Source organism: Nerophis lumbriciformis, linkage group LG03 (genome assembly GCF_033978685.3).
Source record: "Nerophis lumbriciformis linkage group LG03, RoL_Nlum_v2.1, whole genome shotgun sequence".
NCBI lineage: Eukaryota > Metazoa > Chordata > Actinopteri > Syngnathiformes > Syngnathidae > Nerophis > Nerophis lumbriciformis.
The window spans coordinates 21168093-21191213 of NC_084550.2; the positions used below are offsets into that span (position 1 = coordinate 21168093).

The 23121-nt window shown below is 38.6% G+C and overlaps 1 protein-coding gene across 2 annotated transcripts in view; it reads left to right on the forward strand.

Moving 5' to 3' along the window:
* The first annotated feature begins 3894 nt into the window (after positions 1 to 3894).
* sugt1 (SGT1 homolog, MIS12 kinetochore complex assembly cochaperone) overlaps positions 3895 to 23121 on the forward strand; it is an 84807-nt gene continuing 65580 nt past the window's right edge. For both annotated transcript variants that reach the window (XM_061935131.1, XM_061935139.1), the window contains exons 1-5: positions 3895 to 3970; positions 4069 to 4117; positions 8714 to 8804; positions 12910 to 12979; positions 17710 to 17780. In XM_061935131.1, the coding sequence (XP_061791115.1) occupies positions 3957 to 3970; positions 4069 to 4117; positions 8714 to 8804; positions 12910 to 12979; positions 17710 to 17780 (295 nt within the window). In that variant the 5' untranslated portion in view covers positions 3895 to 3956. The remainder of the gene's footprint in view (positions 3971 to 4068; positions 4118 to 8713; positions 8805 to 12909; positions 12980 to 17709; positions 17781 to 23121) is intronic.

Sequence of the window (23121 nt, forward strand, 5' to 3'; positions counted from 1 at the left end):
GGAGAGGGAGATCGTTCCTCCAATACGAAGGTCCTGAGTAATCTTGGGTTCAATCCCGGGCTCGGGATCTTTCTGTGTGGAGTCTGCATGTTCTCCCCGTGACTGCGTGGGTTCCCTCCGGTACTCCGGCTTCCTCCCACCTCCAAAGACATGCACCTGGGGATAGGTTGATTGGCAACACTAAATTGGCCCTAGTGTGTGAATGTGAGTGTGACTGTTGTCTGTCTATCTGTGTTGGCCCTGCGATGAGGTGGCGACTTGTCCAGGGTGTACACCGCCTTCCGCCCGATTGTAGCTGAGATAGGCTCCAGCGCCCCCCCGCGACCCCGAAGGGAATAAGCGGTAGAAAATGGATGGGATGGATGGCATTGTTTTTAAAGACTACTTATGCCTACTACGCTACTTTATTATAATGTTGGTCATTACAGTGGTACTTGGAGAGCCAAGTGATTTTTTTAAATCACTGGTCTTTGGTGTTTTAATCTACTGTACGAGCAAAACAATATCCTGTTCGTTTTCAAAATAAAAGTCAAAACAATGCGGCATTTCCACCGCAATCCTATGTTATTACTATTCTACACATACTATTCTGTTAAAATGAATACATATTTTTGGTGTAAAACTCCCTAAAATTAATAAATTAAATAAGTAAATATCAATAAATAAATCAGCGTTTGTTTAATACATGGAAGACAAACTAAAGTAGCCTTACTTTAGTTTGTCTTCCACTGTACATTTATTGTGGGAGGAGATCAGAGATTGGCTGAATGACAAAGTTATAGAGAAATGTCCCCATTTACGATAGAATATATTCAATTTGGTGTATTTATATAAGATATCAACCTATAAATTATTAATACTATTATGGACAAGTCGCCACCTCATCGCAAGGCCAACACAGATAGACACCAGCACCCCCCCGCAACCCCAAAAGGGACAAGCGGTAGAAATGGATGGATGGATGTTGCAAGTTAAATTTTTCTAAAGTCGATTTCTTAAAAATGAAACTCAAATTGTCACATTTTTTTGTTTTCAAATTATTAATAACATTTTGAAAGATGATAAAAAGTAGAAAACACATTTTGTATTAAAGTTGTTTTAGATAAGGCCACATTTTAAATACATTTTTACTTTATTGTATCTATTTGTATCATCACTTACCTTTTATTCAACATTATTTTTTGTATACAAAAAGTTGTTTAAAACATTTTTATGTATTGAAAGTGCCTTAATTTGTTTATTTTCGAGGTTTCTACTGTGTGACTGTTCAATTAAAACGTCTTCCGCCATTGTTTAGAGACTTTTATTTTTATTTATTTATTTTTTCAGATAAACACAAAAATCGACAACAATTTTTTATTTCAAATGCAAAAATGCGTGGTTATCTGTGTGACGACAAATTAAACCAGAAGCAGTATTTTTAGCTTTTCCTTTGCGTTTAGCATGTTTTTATTTGTATTTATTTATTAATTTATTTATAATGCACACAAAAGTCAAGGCACTTTCAACATAACCAACAATCTACACATCAGGTCGTTTGGAGACGTTGAGGAAAAAAAAAAAAAAAAAACTATTTCCGGCTTCTAGCAATTTCGCCGGAAGTGACGTTACACCAGAGGTCCTGCCGCTTAGATACTGGCGACTGAACGGCAAGTTCGTACATGAAAGTCGAGTTCTTCAAAAATGAAACTCAAATTTGTTTAAGGTTTTCAAATTAGGAATAAAATATTGTAAAATGTTAAAAAGTAGAAAAGCCCCTAAGTTTGTATTAAAGTTGTTTTAGACGAGTCCAATTTTTTCATAATTTTTATTTTTTATTTAATCTATTTGTATTGTCACTTACCTCTTATTCAACTTTATATATATATATATATATATATATATATATATATATATATATATATAAGACGTTTAACACATTTTAATGTATTGAAAGTGCCTTAATTAGTTTATTTTCAAGGCATACTGTCTTGTTCAATTGTATTCCATTGTAGTCCACCATTATTTGGAGACTTTTTATTACTTGTATTATTTTTATTAAATCTAATAAAAAAAGTTCATCTAAAATGCAAAAATGTGTGGTTATTCTGTGTGACGACAAATTGAACCGAAAGCAGTATTTTAGCTTTTCCTTTGCGTTTAGCATGTTTTTATTTGTATTTTTTTTAATTTAGTATTATTTTTATTTGTTGTATTGAACAACAAACATACATTTATAATGCACACAAAAGTCAAGGCACTTTCAACATAACCAACAATCTACTCATCAAGCCATTGTTTGGAGACGTTGAGGAAAAAAAAAAAAAAAAATTCCGGCTTCTAGCAATTTCACCGGAAGTGACGTCTTATCGGAGGTCCTGCTGTTTAAATACTGGCGTCTGAACGGCAAGTTCATACATGAAAGTCGATTTCTTTAAAAATGAAATTCAAATTTGTTTAAGGTTTTCAAATTACGAATAAAATATTGGAAGATGTTAAAAAGTAGAAAAGCCCTTAAGTTTGTATTAAAGTTGTATTAGACGAGTCCAATGTATATATATATATATATATATATATATATATATATATATATATATATATTATTTTTGTATTTTTGTATTTTATTTTTTATTTATTTAATCTATTTGTATTTTCACTTACCTTTTATTCAACTTTTTTTTGTTGTATAAAAAAAGATGTTTAAAACATTTTAATGTATTGAAAGTGCCTTCATTTGTTTATTTTCAACGCATACTGTCTGTGTGTTCAATTAAAATGTCTTCCGCCATTGTTTGGATACTTTTTTTTAAACTTTTTTCCCTTTTATGGATTTTTATTTTCCAGATAAACACAAAAATCGAGAAAAAAAAAAAAAAAAAGTCATCTAAAATGCAAAAATGCGTGGTTATATATGTGACGTACAATTGAACTGAAAGCAGTATTTTAGCTTTTCCTTTGCGTTTAGCATGTTTTTATTTGTATTTTTATTTTTTTAGTATTATTTCGATTTTTTTATTGAACAAAAAACCTACATTTATAATGCACACAAAAATCAAGGCACTTTCAACATAACCAACATTGTTTGGAGACGTTGAGGGGAAAAAAACAACAAAAATGTCCGGCTTCTAGCAACTTCACCGGAAGTGACGTCTCACCGGAGGTTCTGCTGTTTAAATACTGGCGACTAAACGGGAAGTTCATACATAAAGGTCGATTTCTTAAAAATGAAACTCAAATGTGTTTAAGGTTTTCAAATCAGGAAGCGCCCCCCGCAATCCAGAAGGGAATAAGCGGTAGAAATGGATGGGTGGATGGATGTTAAAAAGTAGAAAAGCCCTTAAGTTTGTATTAAAGTTGTTTTAGACAAGTCCAATTTTTTATTTTATTTTTTATTTTTTTTAATTTAATCTATTTATATTGTCACTTACCTTTTATTCAAAAATGTTTATTTATATAAAATGTTTATAACATTTTAATGTATAGAAAGTGCCTTAATTTGTTTATTTTCAACGCATACTGTCTGTGTGTTCAATTAAAATGTCTTCCGCCATTGATTGTTTGGAGACTTTTTATTTTATTTTATTTATTTTTTCCTTTTATGGATTTTTATTTTTCCAGATAAACACAAAAATCGAAAACATTTTTTTAATCTAAAATGCAAAAATTCGTGGTTATCTGTTTGACGACATATTGAACCGGAAGCAGTACTTTAGCTTTTACTTTGCGTTTAGCATTTTTATTTTATTTTATTTTTTTATTTTTTTTATTAAACAACAAACATACTTTTATAATGCACACAAAAGTCAAGGCACTTTCAACATAATCAACAATCTACACATATGGCCATTGTTTAAAGGCGTTGAGGAAAGAAAAAAAAACTAATTTCCGCCTTCTAGCAACTTCACCGGAAGTGACGTCTCATCAGAGGTCCTGCCGCTTAAATCCTCCGCCTGGCCAACTACATTGGCAGCAAAGCAATGGCGACTGAACGGCAAGTTTATAATAAAAAAGACACGATTTCTACCAATATTTATTAAGATACGTGCTCTGTTTCGGTTGTTTAATTTCCGGTATTTTCTCCTGTTTTAGTAGTTTCCCAGACAGCCACATTGACGACGACCCACAGCAATCACTTGAGGTAAACATCGAGTAGTCTTGTTTGATTAATAATAATATTAACATGTAAAATGGACGTCGTGTGGTAACACACACGTGTTAACAATCCACTCGTTAATAAGTTAGCGAGGGCCTTATTACCTCGTGGTGTGTTCGGCGATATTACTTCAAAGTCGGGTTTTTATCGGAACAAGCTTATCAAGTACGAGAGATATTCCCTGGGGTTTAGGTTGTATGTGACTTTAGAATAGCCAATAAGGAGGTCGCATTTAATTGGCACGCGTCACCATGGTAACGTGTACTTGAAACACAACATCGACCTACAGTCGTTGTCAAAAGTTTACATACACTTGTAAAGAACATTATGTCATGGCCGTCTTGAGTTTCCAATCATTTCTACTACTGTGATAGAGTGATTGGAGCAAATACTTGTTGGTCACAAAAAAAACATGACGTTTGCTTCTTTTATGAATTTATGATGGGTCTACTGAAAATGTGACTTGGTCAAAAGTATACATACAGCAATGTTAATATTTGCTTACATGTCCCTTGGCAAGTTTCACTGCAATAAGGTGCTTTTGGTAGCCATCCACAAGCTTCTGGTTGAGTTTTTGACCACTCCTCTTGACAAAATTGGTGCAGCTCAGCTAAATGTGTTGGATTTCTGACATGGACTTGTTTCTTCAGCATTGTCCACACGTTTAAGTCAGGACTTTTGGGAAGGCCATTCTAAAACCTTCATTCTAGCCTGATTTAGCCATTCATTGACCACTTTTGACGTGTGTTTGGGGTCATTGTCCCAACCTTGAGACCTCCGAATTCGGGAGATGGGGGGGTTGGTGGTAGCGGGGGTGTATATTGTAGCCCGGAAGAGTTAGGGCTGCAAGGGATTCTGGGTATTTGTTCTGTTGTGTTTATGTTGTGTTATGGTGCGGATGTTCTCCCAAAATGTGTTTGTCATTCTTGTTTGGTGTGGGTTCACAGTGTGGCGCATATTTGTAACAGTGTTAAAGTTGTTTATACGGCCACCCTCAGTATGACCTGTATGGCTGTTGACCGAGTATGCTTGCATTCACTTGTGTGTGTCTGCAGAAGCCGCATACAACATGTGACTGGGCCGGCACGTTATTTGAATGGTGAAAAAGCGGACGCGACGACAGGTTGTAAAGGACGCTAGGGGCGGCATGGCGTAGTGGGTAGAGTAACCGTGCCAGAAACCTGAGGGTTGCAGGTTCGCTCCCCGCCTCTTACCATCCAAAAAATCGCTGCCGTTGTGTCCTTGGGCGGGACACTTCACCCTTTGCCCCCGGTGCCACTCACACCGGTGAATTGAATGATGAATGATAGGTGGTGGTCGGAGGGGCCGTTGGCGCAAATTGCAGCCACGCTTCCGTCAGTCTACCCCAGGGCAGCTGTGGCTTTGAAAGTAGCTTACCACCACCAGGTGTGAATGAATGATGGGTTCTACATGTAAAGCGACTTTGGGTACTTAGAAAAGCGCTATGTAAATCCCAGTTATTATTATTATTATTAAAGGCAGTGCCATCACGGCACGCCCTTAATATTGTTGTCCGGGTGAAAATCGGGAGAAATTCGGGAGAATGGTTGCCCCGGTAGATTTTCGGGAGGGGCACTGAAATTCGTGAGTCTCCCGGAAAAATCGGGAGGGTTGGCAAGTATGCATTGTCCTGTTGGAACACCCAACTGCGCCCAAGACCCAACCTCCGGGCTGATGATTTTAGCTCGTCCTGAAGAATTTGGAGGTAATCCTCCTTTTTCATTGTCCCATTTACTCTCTGTAACGCACCAGTTCCATTGGCAGCAAAACAGGCACCAGAGCATAATACTACCACCACCATGCTTGACGGTAGCTATGGTGTTCCTGGGATTAAAGGCCTCACCTTTTCTCCTCCAAACATATTGCTGCGTATTGTGGCCAAACAGCTAAATTTTTGTCAACTTTCCTCCAGAAGGTCTTATCTTTGTCCTTGTGATCAGCAGCAAACTTTAGACGAGCCTTAAGGTGTCGCTTCCGGAGCAAGGGCTTCCTTCTTGCATGGTAGCCTCTCAGTTTATGGCGATGCAAAACACGCTTGACTGTGGACACTGACTCCTGTGTTCCAGCAGCTTCCAATTCATTGCAGACCTGCTTTTTGGTGGTTCCCGGTTGACTCTTGATCATCCTGACCAATTTTCTCTCAGCAGCAGGTGATAGCTTGCGTTTTCTTCCTGATCGTGGCAGTGACAAAACTGTGCCATGCACTTTATACTTACGAACAATTGTCTGCACAGATGCTCTTGAGACCTTAAGCTGCGTTGAAAGTGACTTCCTGACTTGTTCAAGTCAATGATTCGTTTTTTTCAGATCTGTGCTGAGTTCCTTCGACTTTCCCATTGTCGTGTTTGTAACCGAGTCTAATGACTGCATCACATGAGCCCTATTTAAATGGGCTCAGGTGTCGTCAATCATAATCACTCACATGAAGTTAAGAGGCCATGCCATGAAGCTAATTTGATTTGATTGTAACTTTTCTACATCACCAAAATTGATCATGTATGTTGCTGTATGTATACTTTTGACCCAGCAGATGTGGTCACATTTTCAGTAGACCCATAATAAATTCATAATAGAACCAAACTTCATGATTGTTTTTTGTGACCAACAAGTATGTGCTCCAATCTAGGGATGTCCCGATCCAGGTTTTTGCACTTCCGGTCCGATACCGATATTGTTTTTGCATTTCCGATCCGATACCGATACTGACCGATACCGATACTGACCGATACTGGCCTATTCGAGCATGTATTAAAGTTTAAAGTTATTTAGCCTACTTAGTTTTCAGAATCATGTTGAAAAGGGTTTTAGTACTCTTGATAACAACTAGCCAGCTGAATTAGGTGAGTTTGAATAATACACAATGGTTGGTAACAAGAAACTGACCTGTTTATTCAAGGATAAACACAAAATAGACAAAATTATACATGACAAACAGAAATGGCATCATTGAACTAGGGCTGGGCGATACGGCCTTTTTTTAATATTGCGATATTTTAAGGCCATATTGCGATACACAATATATATCTCGATATTTTGCCTTAGCCTTGAATGAACACTTGATGCATATAATCACATCAGTATGATGATTCTGTGTTTTGATTGAGACTTTTATTAGTAGGTTGCACAGTGAAGTACATATTCCGTACAATTAACCACTAAATGGTAACACCCGAATAAGTTTTTCAACTTGTTTAAGTCGGGGTCCACTTAAATTGATTCATGATACAGATATATACTATCAGATATATACTATCATCATAATACAGTCATCACACAAGATAATCACATTGAATTATTTACATTATTTATAATCCAGGGTGTGGAGGGGGGCGTTGGATGTAAGTGTCAAAAAGACAGCCAAAAGAGTTTGATATGAGAATAAATCTAAAGTTAAAATATAGGGTAGAAATGCACCCATTTGCAGGAAATGTAGTCTTGATTTTCAAAATTTTCTTTCAAGACTTGCATGTCTACATTAAAACATTCTTCTTCATACTGCATTAATATATGCTACTTTTAAACTTTCATGCAGAGAAGGAAATCACAACTAAAAAAATCACTATTTTTTTCATACGGTGTTGATCTGGAAATTTTTGCCTCTGCATTTTGATGGTGTGGGCGTGTGGCACCGAATGGAGATAAGCGTCTCGACAGACGTCACAATATTTGAACAATGATGACGAAAACTGTTTTCTCTGTCGTGTCCGTGTGTCGAAAATTGTTATGCGCTTATTTTTTTATTTGATTTTGTGCGTGGCATATAATTGCTATGCACAGTGGACGCTTGAGCAGTTTGCAATTGCACAGGCGCGCACCTTAGAGAGAACGTTGGTCACACGGCTGCGCTAGCATCACAGCTAACGTTAGCCATGCTGCTACCTCTCTGCTCGGGGAGGACGTATACGTATGTGACGTATGACGTGACAGTATGTGACGTATGACGTGACAGTATGTGACGTATGACGTGACAGTATGTGACGTGTGTAAGAAGGTGCGCTTGCTGTCTGTGAGAGGGAGACACAGGAAAGAGTGAGAAGAGCCTGTCGTGTAATGCCAGCAGCTAAAAGCAACTGCGTGAGAATTCACAGACCTGTGGATGTGTTGAAGGTGTGCTGGAAAATGCGGAACGGAAATTAGGAAGCAGCAGAAAAGTGGAATGTATTATTTAAATAGGTGCTTTGGAAAACACGGACCGGAGTTTTTTTTTTAAACTGGATCTGGATCGGCATTTTCCCATGCCTTGCCGATACGCAATTTTTGGCAAATATCGGCAGCCGATCCGATCCAAATATCGGATCGGGACATCTCTACTCCAATCACTCTATCACAAAAAAATTATAGTTGTAGAAATGATTGGAAACTCAAGACAGCCATGACATTATGTTCTTTACAAGTGTATGTAAACTTTTGACCACGACTGTATGAACGTCCTGCTAGTGTTATGGAGCATGTCTACTGTGCTAGACATGCAGCAATAATAGAACGAGTCACAAGATCCAGCATTCAGAAATCGACTCAGTTACGGAAGCACTGCTCAAATTAATCCTTTTTTCTTTCAAGGGACTGAACGAGGCCTTGCAAGGAGACTCTGACAATGCAGAGTTGTTGTGCCAGCGTGCCTATGCCTACACACTTCTCAACAACTACAGTTGTAAGTTTGCATGTTTCACGCCGGTTACTGGTGATAACCGCTTTTATCTACAAACCCCGTTTCCATATGTGTTGGGAAATTGTGTTAGATGTAAATATAAACGGAATACACTGATTTGCAAATCATTTTCAACCCATATTCAGTTGAATATGCTACAAAGACAACATATTTGATGTTCAAACTGATAAACTTTTTTTTTGTGTGCAAATAATCATTAACTTTAACTTTAGAATTTGATGCCAGCAACACGCGACAAAGAAGTTGGGAAAGGTGGCAATAAATACTGATAAAGTTGAGGAATGCTCATCAAACACTTATTTGGAACATCCCTCAGGTGAACAGGCATATTGGGAACATGTGGGTGCCATGATTGGGTATAAAAGTAGATTCCATGAAATCTACAAACAAGGATGGGGCGAGGGTCAGCACTTTGTCAACAAATGCTTGAGCAAATTGTTGAACAGTTTAAGAAAAACCTTTCTCAACCAGCTATTGCAAGGAATTCAGGGATTTCACTATCTACGGTCCGTAATATCATCAAAGGGTTCAGAGAATCTGGAGAAATCACTGCACGTAAGCAGCTAAGCCCGTGACCTTCCATCCCTCAGGCTGTACTACATCAACAAGCGACATCAGTGTGTAAAGGATATCACCACATGGGCTCAGGAACACTTCAGAAACCCCCTGTCGGTAACTACAGTTGGTCGCTACATCTGTAAGTGCAAGTTAAAACTCTCCTATGCAAGGCGAAAACCGTTTATCAACAACACCCAGAAACGCCGTCGGCTTCGCTGGGCCTGAGCTCATCTAAGATGGACTGATACAAAGTGGAAAAGTGTTCTGTGGTCTGACGAGTCCACATTTCAAATTGTTTTTGGAAACTGTGGACGTCGTGTCCTCCGGACCAAAGAGGAAAAGAACCATCCGGATTGTTATAGGCGCAAAGTGTAAAAGCCAGCATGTGTGATGGTATGGGGGTGTATTAGTGCCCAAGACATGGGTAACTTTCACATCTGTGAAGGCGCCATTAATGCTGAAAGGTACATACAGGTTTTGGAGCAACATATGTTGCCATCCAAGCAACCTTAATGGACGCCCCTGCTTATTTCAGCAAGACAATGCCAAGCCACGTGTTACATCAACGTGGCTTCATAGTAAAAGAGTGCGGGTACTAGACTGGCCTGCCTGTAGTCCAGACCTGTCTCCCATTGAAAATGTGTGAAGCCTAAATAGCACAACGGAGACCCCCGGACTATTGAACAACTTAAGCTGTACATCAAGCAAGAATGGGAAAGAATTCCACCTGAGAAGCTTAAAAAATGTGTCTCTTCAGTTCCCGAACATTTACTGAGTGTTGTTAAAAGGAAAGGCCATGTAACACAGTGGTGAACATGCCCTTTTCCAACTACTTTGGCACGTGTTGCAGCCATGAAATTCTAAGTTAATCATTATTTGCAAAAAAATAAATAAAGTTTATGAGTTTGAACATCAAATATCTTGTCTTTGTAGTGCATTCAATTGAATATAGGTTGAAAAGGATTTGCAAGTCATTGTATTCCGTTTATATTTACAACTAACACAATTTCCCGACTCATATGGAAACGGGGTTTGTATTTACTTGAGCAATATCGGTTTGGCTAATGGACTTAACTTCCTGTATCTTGGATTGCATTGATTTGTTATATATTGTTTGATTTGTATCTTGGATGCACCCTAACAGGACAGCTACTTGTATTTTCGTCATGTTCGATGTCATTGAAAATTGTATATTCTTTTTGAACATGTTTATCTGCAAGACCTGAAAAATAAGTCATTTGCTGTATGTAGTGCTGTGTTTATCACTGATGTGTGCGTATATGTGTACAAACTACTGTGAGTTGCTGTCACCGGCAGTCTGTATCACCATTCTGATTATCAAAATCGAATTAAAGAAATGTATTCTAATTAGAGATGTCCGATAATATCGGACTGCTGATATTATCGGCCGATAAATGCTTTAAAATGTGATATGGGAAACTATCGGTATCGGTTTCAAAAAAGAAAATGTATGGCTTATAAAAACGCCGCTGTACAGAGTGGTACACGGACGTAGGGAGAAGTACAGAGCGCCAATAAACCTTAAAGGCACTTCCTTTGCGTGCCGGCCCAATCACGTTATATCTATGGCTTTTCACACACACAAGTGAATGCATGCATACTTGGTCAACAGCCATACAGGTCACACTGAGGGTGGCCATATAAACAACTTTAACACTGTTACAAATATGCGCCACACTGTGAACCCACACCAAACAAGAATGACAAACACATTTCGGGAGAACATCCGCACCGTAACACAACATAAACACAACAGAACAAATACCCAGAACCCCTTGCAGCACTAACTCTTCCGGGACGCTACAATATACACCCCCGCTACCCTCTACCCCCCACTTCAACCCCGCCCACCTCAACTTCCTCATGCTCTCTCAGGGAGAGCATGTCCCAAATTCCAAGCTGCTGTTTTGAGGCATGTTAAAAAAAAAAATAATGCACTTTGCGACTTCAATAATAAATATGGCAGTGCCATGTTGGCATTTTTTTCCATAACTTGAGTTGATTTATTTTGTAAAACCTTGTTACATTGTTTAATGCATCCAGCGGGGCATCACAACAAAATTAGGCATATTAATGTGTTAATTCTATGACTGTATATATCAGTATCGGTTGATATCTGAATCGGTAATTAAGAGTTGGACAATATCGGAATATCGGATATCGGCAAAAAAGCCATTATCGGACATCTCTAATTCAAATCATTTGATTTTTGCATTTAAAGTCCTCCTGTGTCCAGGCACGTACTTATTCCCTGAGTTTGTAAACTTTAAAAGGTGCCATATGTAATAATTTCATGTCAAGTCCTCATTAAATGGCCCTGATGTCATAAATCATGTTCTTTTCAAATACCTCTATAACTGATAACAGTAGTTCAGCCGGGATATACTGTATGCTCATTTCAAAGTTAGATTTACAGCCCCGAAATCTTGTTATTGTTTTCATTTGGATGCCCCGCCCTCCACCGTTTGACCAATTAGCAAGTCCGTGAGTGTGTGACTTCCAGGTTGCCAGTTACGCCTCGCCACCTTTGTCGAGCTACTGCCACTGGTAAAGTTACTAAACATGTCAGATAGAGATGTCCTATATTGGCTTTTTTGCCAATATCCGATATTCCGATATTCCGATATTGTCCAACTCTTAATTACCGATTCCGATATCAACCGATACCGATATATACAGTCGTGGAATTAACACATTATTATGCCTAATTTTGTTGTGATGCCCCGCTGGATGCATTAAACAACGTAACAAGGTTTTCCAAAATAAATCAACTCAAGTTATGGAAAAAAAATGCCAACATGGCACTACCATATTTATTATTGAAGTCGCAAAGTGCATTATTTTTTTTTTAACATGCCTCAAAACAGCAGCTTGGAATTTGGGACATGCTCTCCCTGAGAGAGCATGAGGAGGTTGAGGTGGGGGGTAGAGGGTAGCGGGGGTGTATATTGTAGCGTCCCGGAAGAGTTAGTGCTGCAAGGGCTTCTGGGTATTTGTTCTGTTGTGTTTATGTTGTGTTACGGTGCGGATGTTCTCCCGAAATGTGTTTGTCATTCTTGTTTGGTGTGGGTTCACAGTGTGGCGCATATTTGTAACAGTGTTAAAGTTGTTTATACGGCCACCCTCAGTGTGACCTGTATGGCTGTTGACCAAGTATGCATGGCATTCACTTGTGTGTGCGAAAAGCCGTCGACATTATGTGATTGGGCCAGCACGCAAAGGAAGTGCCTTTAAGGTTTATTTGTGTTGTTTGTGTTTATATTGTGTCAATAGCACTCACCATAAATACATTACAGTTAATACCAGTATCAGCTGATCTTGCTCATGTAGGATCAGTATCGGAATGATCGGAACATCCCTAGTGAACACACTACCGAGCAGAAGGCTTCCAAGTGCCTACCATATTAGCTTTTTCCCCTCTTTTTTTTTTTTTTTGCTCAGGCATTTATTTTCTACCAGCTTGGCTTTCATGACAAGGAAGTGAAATAACAAATATTCTTTCTTGCAGGCGCTGTTGATGATGCCAAGAAAGCCCAGCAGCTAAATCCAGGCCTCCCCCTTGCTTTCATGCGAACAGGGTGTGTATTGTGGGTGCAAGGGTGTGATCATGAAGATGTAGTTTTTGGAGTGGCACGTCATGTTGTCGTTTACCAGCTTCTTCCATTCGAGGTCACCTCAACATTATTTCCTCCACCTAACCTGATTGATTTGGCTCTGATTGAACACTTGATGCCCTTTTGTGTTAATTCAAGGTAGTTGTACATGTTTACATTGCAAGTCTCTCCAGAGTCTCCCCATCTGTCAACGCTCTTACCTCACACCCTCAACATATTTCAAAAGTTGCATTCCTTTATGACAGGGGTGCTCATTACGTCGATGGCGGAGGATGTGTCAGTGCAATTAAAAAAAAATAGTCCTCAAAATTTGCGATCATCAATTCAGCACAATCCCATTCAAGATCAGACAAACATTACAGGGAGACAGAACAGGATCAAACATTACAGGGAGACAGAACAGGATTGCTGACGGGTCTGCCAACTTCTGGCGCCCCTTACAAAAAAGGTGAGATACAGGTCAACAATGGGGGGGATGAGAAGAAAAAAAATCGGTCTAAGCCTGGGACCCTGGAGAGGGGGTCCAGACTGAGGCCAGGGGAAATGTTCACTATGACGTCACTTGATTGACATTCGCGCCACCCGAGGATCTTGTGAGATGACGCTACGGGCCGCAAGCTCAGTGTGAAGAAAGAAAAAAAAGGCTGACGGAAAGCCGAGAAACACTTTATTTCCTGTCTTCACAATAAAAGTGCTGCTCCATCCTCCCTGCGCTAACAAAATAAAAGTCTCAGAAAGCTAGCGCACACAAGCTCGGAAAGCTACGGAGTTTGCCGCCAATGTATTTCTTGTAAAGTGTATAAAAAGGAGTATGAAAGCCGGGCAAATAAGATGCCAAAAACCAACCACTTTCATGTTGTATTGGACAAAAAGGAGGACTTTTTTTCCCCCTCCTCCACAATGTGAAAATGTGGAAGTTATCAGCACTACTGTAAATTCTGTCTGATTTTAATCAATGCAAGTCATCAGAATCTGGTAATACACCAACTTATGTTCTTGTCTTCATGAAAGTAAGAAATATATATGTTTTGGTTTGAGTTTATTTCGAACATGCATACAATTAAAGATTTAACTTTAACAATTACAATTACAACATGATACGTGCATTCAACATGCTTTTGTTTTTATTAAACACCATTAACATGTTAACAGAAAATGTCTGTTTCATAAATGGAGTGAATATAAATTATTATGAAACTGAATTCAATTATAATATAATAATATCTCTCTCTCTCTCTCTCTCTCTCTCTCTCTCTCTCTCTCTCTCTCTCTCTCTCTCTCTCTCTCTCTCTCTCTCTCTCTCTCTCTCTCTCTCTCTCTCTCTCTCAAGAGAGAGAGGCGCTATATAAATTAAATGTTGTCACGACCATTTATTTTCCGGACATAGTCGGAAATACACGTCATAAGCATCTTATAGATTCACCCGGTCACAACATAAGGTACACCCGCCAATCGATACAGACTGCAGATAAAAGGCTGCATTTATATTAGTGCGTGTCTAATGTCTAAATAAATATGTACACCTCGTGATGTTACAATGTACAAAAAAAACAGCACAATTTACGGTTATATATATATATATATATATATATATATATATTACCGTAAATTGTGCTGTTTTATATATATATATATATATATATATATAATAGCACAATTTACGGTTTATATATATATATATATATATATATATATATATATATAAAACACAGCACAATTTACGGCAATATATATATATATATTACCGTAAATTGTGCTGGTTTTTTTTTTTGTACATTGTAACATCACGAGGTGTACATATTTATTTAGACATTAGACACGCACTAATATAAATGCAGCCTTTTATATGCAGTCTGTAGTGATTGGCGAGTGTACCTTATGTTGTGAACGGGTGAATCCATAAGATGCTTATGACATGTATTTCCGACTATGTCCGGAAAATAAACAGTCGTGACAACATTTAATTAAATATTTTAAACAATGTACATTTTAAAAATATATCCTATGATACTTTTAGAGAGGGTGTGGCGTGGTTTGTTTCGTAATCTGTTTAAAAGTCTTAAACTACGGGGCATGTATTGTCCTTAAGTGGCAAAAAGTATTTAAACAAAGTGAGCAATTAGGATGTTGACATTTTTAAGCCTGCAGGCTTAACGTTAACATAACCTGAATTAACAGATAACAGCTGAGTTTAAAGCCCACGATATTGCCAAAAGTATTTGGCCACCCATCCAAATGATGAAAATCAGGTGTCCTAATCACTTGGCCCGGGTCACAGGTATATAAAATCAAGCATTTAGGCATGGAGACTGTTTCTACAAACATTTATGGACGAATGGGCCGCTCTGTGATTTCCAGTGTGGAACTGTCATAGGATGCAACAAATCCAGTCATGAAATGTCCTCGCTCCTAAACATTCCAAAGTCAACTGTCGGCTTTATTATAAGAAAATGGAAGAGTTTGGGAACAACAGCAACTCAGCCACAAAGTGGTAGGCCACGTAAACTGACAGAGAGGGGTCAGCGGATGCTGAAGCGCATAGTGCAAAGACTTTCTGCGCAGTCAGTTGCTACAGAGCTCCAAACTTCATGTGACCTTCCAATTAGCCCACGTACAGTACGCAGAGAGCGTCATGGAATGGGTCGCCATGGCCGAGCAGCTGCATCTAAGCCAAACATCAAGTCCAATGCAAAGCGTGGGATGCAGTGGTGTAAAGCACGTCGCCACTGGACTCTAGAGCAGTGGAGAAGCGTTCTCTGGAGTGATGAATCACGCTTTCCCATCTGGCAATCTGATGGACGAGTCTGGGTTTGGAGGTTACCAGGAGATCGGTACATTTCGGACTGCATTGTGCTGAGTGTGAAATTTGGTGGAGGAGGAATTATGGTGTGGGGTTGTTTTTCAGGAGTTGGGCTTGGCCCTTTAGTTCCACTGAAATAAACTTGGAATGCTCTAGGATACCAAAACATTTTGGACAATTCCATGCTCCCAACCTTGTGGGAACAGTTTGGAGCGGGCCCCTTCCTCTTCCAACATGACTGTGCACCAGTGCACAAAGCAAGGTCCATAAAGACATGGACATGGTGTGGATGAACTTGACCTCGATAGAGTACCTTTGGGATGAATTAGAACGGAGACTGGGAGCCAGGCCTTTTCCACCAATATCAGTGTGTGACCTCGCCAATGCGCTTTTGGAAGAATGGTGGAAAATTCCTATAAATACACTGCGCCACCTTGTGGACAGCCTTCCCAGAAGAGTTGAAGCTGTAATAGCTGCAAAAGGCGGACCGACATCATATTGAACCCCTATGGGTTAGGAATGGGATGGCACTTCAAGTTCATATGTGAGTCAGGGCAGGTAACCAAATACTTTTGGCGATATAGTGTACGAAGATGAGGCAGATCACCTTGACTTGGTCATTTGAAAAGTAGCTCGCCTGCTGAAAAAGTGTGCTTTATGACAAACCTGTCAGTTTTTTAAAACATTAATAAATAAATAAATAACATTCAAAATATAATCTTTGTTAACATTACGTACATTCAGCTTAAATATTTTAAACATGTCCCATTTCTTAAGATTTATACATTTCAATATGTTGACTGTGTCTTTACATGCTGATCTGTTTGTGAACATTCAAACATTTTTGCACTGTTCAGTAAGAATAGCTCAGGGGTCGGCAACCCACGGCTCCAGAGCCGCATCTTTAGCGCCGCCCTAGTGGCTCTCTGGAGCTTTTTCAGAAATGTATGAAAAATGGAAAAAGATGAGGGGGGAAAAAAATCTATTTTTTGTTTTAATATGGTTTCTGTAGGAGGACAAACATGACACAAACCTCCCTAATTGTTATAAAGCACACTGTTTATATTAAACATGCTTCACTGATTCGAGTATTTGGCGAACGCCGTTTTGTCTTACTAATTTTGGCGGTCCTTGAACTCACTGTAGTTTGTTTACATGTATAACTTTCTCCGACTTTCGAGGACGTGTTTTATGCCACTTCTTTTTCTGTCTCATTTTGTCTACCAAACTTTTAAGGTTGTGCATGAAAGGTGAGTTTTGTTGATGTTATTGACTTGTGTGGAGTGCTAATCAGACATATTGGGTCACTGCATGACTGCAAGCTAATCGATGCTAACATGCTATTTAGGCTAGCTATAAGTACATATTGCATCATAATGCCTCATTTGTAGCTATATTTGAGGTACTTTAGTTTCCTTTAAGTCCTCTTAATTCAATTTATATCTCATGACACACTATCTGTATGTAATATGGCTTTTAATTTTTTGCGGCTCCAGACAGATTTTTTTTTGTATTTTTGGTCCAATATGGCTCTTTCAACATTTTGGGTTGCCGACCCCTGGAATAGCTCAACCATCGTCTGTTTTCCCACATGTCGGCAGTTAACAGTTATAATGTGCAGTTGCTCAGGTCATATTCATCTCATGCATCTCCTGAAGTTCCCTCTTTTAAACCCTCTGCTATAATGAAATATTAAGGGTACTGGACTGTAATGGTATAATTAGTTTGTAGCAGAACTTGATATATTTTTATTACATTTTAATAGATTTTTACTACATTGTTCATTTTACATTTTGGTTGAGGACCTCCATCTGTGAAGTCTTAACCCAGTGGGGCAGTTTTGAATCAAGGAAATGTCACCAGCTTTTTGTTGCTATGCTTGTTCCACCCCCAGAATAGCAGAGTACCACCTGAGCCAATATGAGTCAGCCCATGCAGCCTTCACTCAAGGATACCAACTGGATGGTGAGTACAGTCTTTCCTGGCCCGGAGATTTTTCACACCATCGTCCCTTTTTGTTGAGACTGCAGTTTTTAATGTATACAGTTCTCAACAAAGGTCTTCGGTTCCAGTGAATAGAAAAACAGACACAATTAGCTAGACCAGGGGTTCTCAACCTTTTTGACCTCGGCGCCCAACTTTTCTATTATAGAAGGTCCCAAGGCACACTCAAATATTAACACAGAATAAGTAAATTTACTCTTGATTTTAATCATATTCAATAATTATATCAAACCTACTTACAATGTAACTGGATATAGCGTGTTAAATAATGTAAAACCATGTGTTAATCAAAAAAGATCATAATCAAGGCTTATGTCAGGCTGATTACAGTATTTTCCGGGCCATAGGGCGCACCGGATTATAAGGCCCACTGCCGATGAATGGTCCATTTTCGATATTTGTTCATATATAAGGCGCACCGGATTATAAGACGCATTAAAGGAGTCATATTTAGAGATGTCCGATAATGTCTTTTTTGCCGATATCCGATATTGTCCAACTCTTAATTACCGATACCGATATATACAGTCGTGGAATTAACACATTATTATGCCTAATTTTGTTGTGATGCCCCGCTGGATGCATTAAACAATGTAACAAGGTTTTCCAAAATAAATCAACTCAAGTTATGGAAAAAAAAATGCCAACATGGCACTGCCATATTTATTATTGAAGTCACAAAGTGCATTATTTTTTTTTAACATGCCTCAAAACAGCAGCTTGGAATTTGGGACATGCTCTCCCTGAGAGAGCATGAGGAGGTTGAGGTGGGCGGGGTAGGGGGTAGCGGGGGTTGTATATTGTAGCGTCCCGGAAGAGTTAGTGCTGCAAGGGGTTCTGGGTATTTGTTCTGTTGTGTTTATGTTGTGTTACGGTGCGGATGTTCTCCCGAAATGTGTTTGTCATTCCTGTTTGGTGTGGGTTCACAGTGTGGTGCATATTTGTAACAGTGTTAAAGTTGTTTATACGGCCACCCTCAATAAAAAATAAATAATAAAAATAAAAAAATAAAATAAAAAAACAATAACAGTGCAATAATTTTTCATAACATGGTCACTACTGCCTAGTTTCTCTTGTTATATTCTTATTTTACTGTTATATTTTTATTCTCATTGTTGTTTTTTATTTTTATTCTATTGTAATATTTTTGCAATTTTGTTTCCATTTATACCCCTATTATTTACTTTTTACTTTTTAAATTCGATCTCAATTCTATACACTGCAGCTGGAATTTTAATTTTCCTGAGGGAACTCTCCTGAAGGAATCAATAAAGTACTTACTATCAATCAATCAATCAATGTTTATTTATATAGCCCTAAATCACAAGTGTCTCAAAGGGCTGCACTATCTATCTATCTATCTATCTATCTATCTATCTATCTATCTATCTATCTATCTCTCCATCTCTCCATCTCTCTCTCTCTCAGTGTGACCTGTATGGCTGTTGACGAAGTATGCATTGCATTCACTTGTGTGTGTGAAAAGCCGTAGATATTACGTGATTGGGCCGGCACGCAAAGGCAGTGCCTTTAAGGTTTATTGGCGCTCTGTACTTCTCCCTACGTCCGTGTACCACTCCGTACAGCGGCGTTTTAAAAAGTCATAAATTGTACTTTTTGAAACCGATACCGATCATTTCCGATATTACATTCTAAAGCATTTAACGGGCGATGATATCGGACATCCTTAGTCATATTATTATGTTTCTAAATTGGAAACACTTCCTTGTAGTCTACATAACATGTAATGGTGGTTCTTTTGGTCAAAATGTTGCATACCGGTAGATGATGTTTTACAGATCATCTTCAAGTCGCTTTCTGACAGTCTCTTCCAGATGTGCCGTTTTGTGGGCGGTCTTATTTACGTGGCTCACCTTCGACAGCGTCTTCTCTCCGTCATCTTTGTTGTAGCGGTGTAGCGTGCAAGGACGGGAGTGGAAGAAGTGTCAAAAGATGACACTAACTGTTTTAATGACATTCAGACCTTATTGAAATCAATAACGGAGCAGCATCTCTTCATCCGGAAACAACAACAAGTGTGTCCCGTGAAAAAACGTCAGACCGGAACTCTCTAATATCTTAAGTTCCTTGGGTGAATAATGTAAACTCACTACACCGGTTTGTTTTAGCACTTTCATGGTGAGTTTACTGACAGATATAAGTAATAACTTTACGCTACTTTATATTAAAAATGGCAACAGCGGAGGATGAATGTCCCATAACAAGTAGATAGAGGGAAAAAAAAGAAGGGGTCGTCATGGACTACAAAGGCGAACGCGCGCAATTTTTTTCAGGACTTATGGAGATCCCAAATACAGATCAGCAGGTACCAGAAGGTAAGAAAAGTTGCTTTTGCATAATATTGCGAAACAAAACGCCAGATAATATGTCTTACCTTATACACACACCATAATAATACTCATATGTTGAAGCACAGTACAATCCATCAAGCGGTGCGGCTTCATAACTCACCAAAGTCGTACTAAAACATTATGACAGATTTTTGAGCGCCGTGTGTAATGTTCTATATTTTCAATGGAACATATAAAATGTTGGTGTTGTATCTCTTGTGTCTGACTGCCATTATATTGCAGTCTACACGAATCTCTTATGTTTGACTGCCATCTACTGGTCACACTTATCATTACACCATGTACCAAATAAAATAGCTTTGAGGTTGGTAAGCAAAACCAAAATTATTCCTTACATTAGGCGCACCGGGTGATAAGGTGCACTGTCGAGTTTTGAGGGGGGAAAACGGATTTTAAGTGCGCCTTGTAGTCCGGAAAATACGGTATTTGCTTAGTTCACATTAACACACATGTAGATGGAACCACGTTACAGTGTAAAGTAACCAGTTATATACAGGAAAGTAACAAGTGGAATAATTAAGAGTACAGAAAAATAATATAACTACAGTGGTACAGTACCTCTCAACTTATGAGTATTTTAAGATACAAACTGTCATTGGTCTTTTTATCATGCTTTAAATTGAGAGTATATTATATTTGAGTTACAAGCCTCCTCCCACTAGCTGGGTAGTGAATACCACAATGAAACCCTCTAAGTTCTGCCCCAAAATATTTGGTCTTAATTGCTGGCATTAGTTTATAGCTAGAGATTAAAATCATTAGTTTATTTTGCACACATCCGTCTTTAAAGGGGAACATTATCACAATTTCAAAAGGGTTAAAACCATTAATAATCAGTTCCCAGTGGCTTATTTTATTTTTCGAAGTTTTTTTAAAAATTTTACCCATCACGCAATATCCCTAAAATAAGCTTCAAAGTGCCTGATTTTAACCATCGTTATAAACACCCGTCCATTTTCCTGTGACGTCACACAGTGATGCCAATACAAACAAACATGGCGGATAGAACAGCAAGATATAGCGACATTTGCTCGGATTCAGACTCGGATTTCAGCGGCTTAAGCAATTCAACAGATTACGCATGTATTGAAACGGATGGTTGTAGTGTGGAGGCAGGTAGCTAAAACGAAATTGAAGAAGAAACTGAAGCTATTGAGCCATATCGGTTTGAACCGTATGCAAGCGAAACCGACGAAAACGACACGACAGCCAGCGACACGGGAGAAAGCGAGGACGAATTCGGCGATCGCCTTCTAACCGATTGGTATGTGTTTGTTTGGCATTAAAGGAAACTAACAACTATGAACTAGGTTTACAGCATATGAAATACATTTGGCAACAACATGCACTTTGAGAGTGCAGACAGCCCAGTTTTCATCAATTAATATATTCTGTAGACATACCCTCATTCGCTCTCTTTTCCTGAAAGCTGATCTGTCCAGTCCAGTTGGAAATGCATCTGCTTTGAGTGTCGCAGGATATCCACACATTCTTGCCATCTCTGTTGTAGTATAGCTTTCGTCGGTAAAGTGTGCGGAACAAACGTCCAATTTCTTGCCACTTTCGCATCTTTGGGCCACTGGTGCAACTTGAATCCGTCCCTGTTTGTGTTGTTACACCCTCCGACAACACACCGACGAGGCATGATGTCTACAAGGTACGGAAAACAGTCGAAAAAACGGAAAATAACAGAGCTGATTTGACTCGGTGTTTGAGAAAATGGCGGATTGCTTTCCGGTGTGACGTCACGTTGTGACGTCATCGCTCCGAGAGCAAATAATAGAAAGGCGTTTAATTCGCCAAAATTCACCCATTTAGAGTTCGGAAATCGGTTAAAAAAATATATGGTCTTTTTTCTGCAACATCAAGGTATATATTGACGCTTACATAGGTCTGGTGATAATGTTCCCCTTTAAGTGACGGACCTGAAAAGTCAAGGTTGACCGCAACCGACATGTATGTCTGTGAAGATCCAGCGAGCGAGGCTAATGCTAGTGCAAATTAGAAATGGATTTTCACAGCAGCACAGCTGCAATGCACAAGCACTTGAAAAGGTGGCACCAGGATGTGGCTGTGTAAGTAACTGACTTTGGCAACATTTTCACCTAAAAACCACCATTAGATGTTATGTAAACCACAAGGAAGTGTTTTAAATGTAAAAAAAATTAATATAACTCCTATAATGCGCCCTATAATCCAGTGCGCCTTATGTCTGAAAATGGACCCGGATTTACTTACAATAAATGCCCCTATGGTCGAAAAAATACCATAATTTTTGTTATTAGCCTGTGAAGCAGTACAATATTGAACCGTTGAAGGCATTTTTCATGATGTTTATTAGCGGTAAGGTATAAGGTTAAAAATTATTAGAAAATACATTCTTAAAATATTTCACTCTGTGTGTAATGACCAATTTATAGTACAAGTATAACCAAGTTTATTTATTTAAAATTTTAATTTTTTTTTGTCCTGTCCAGCTTCTCAGGCAAATCATATACCGTATTTTTCGGAATATAAGTCGCTCCGGAGTATAAGTCGCACCAGACGAAAATGCATAATAAAGAAGGAAAAAAAACATAAGTCGCACTGGAGTATAAGTCGCATTTTTTGGGGAAATGTATTTGATAAAAGCCAAGAATAGACATTTGAAAGGCAATTTAAAATAAATAAAGAATAGTGAACAACAGGCTGAATAAGTGTACGTTATATGAGGCATAAATAACCAACTGGTATGTTAACGTAACATATTATGGTAAGAGTCATTCAAATAACTATAACATATAGAACATGCTATACGTTTACCAAACAATCTGTCACTCCTAATCGCTAAATCCCATGAAATCTTATACGTCTAGTCTCTTACGTGAATGAGATAAATAATGTTATTTGATATTTTACGGTAATGTGTTAATAATTTCACACATAAGTCG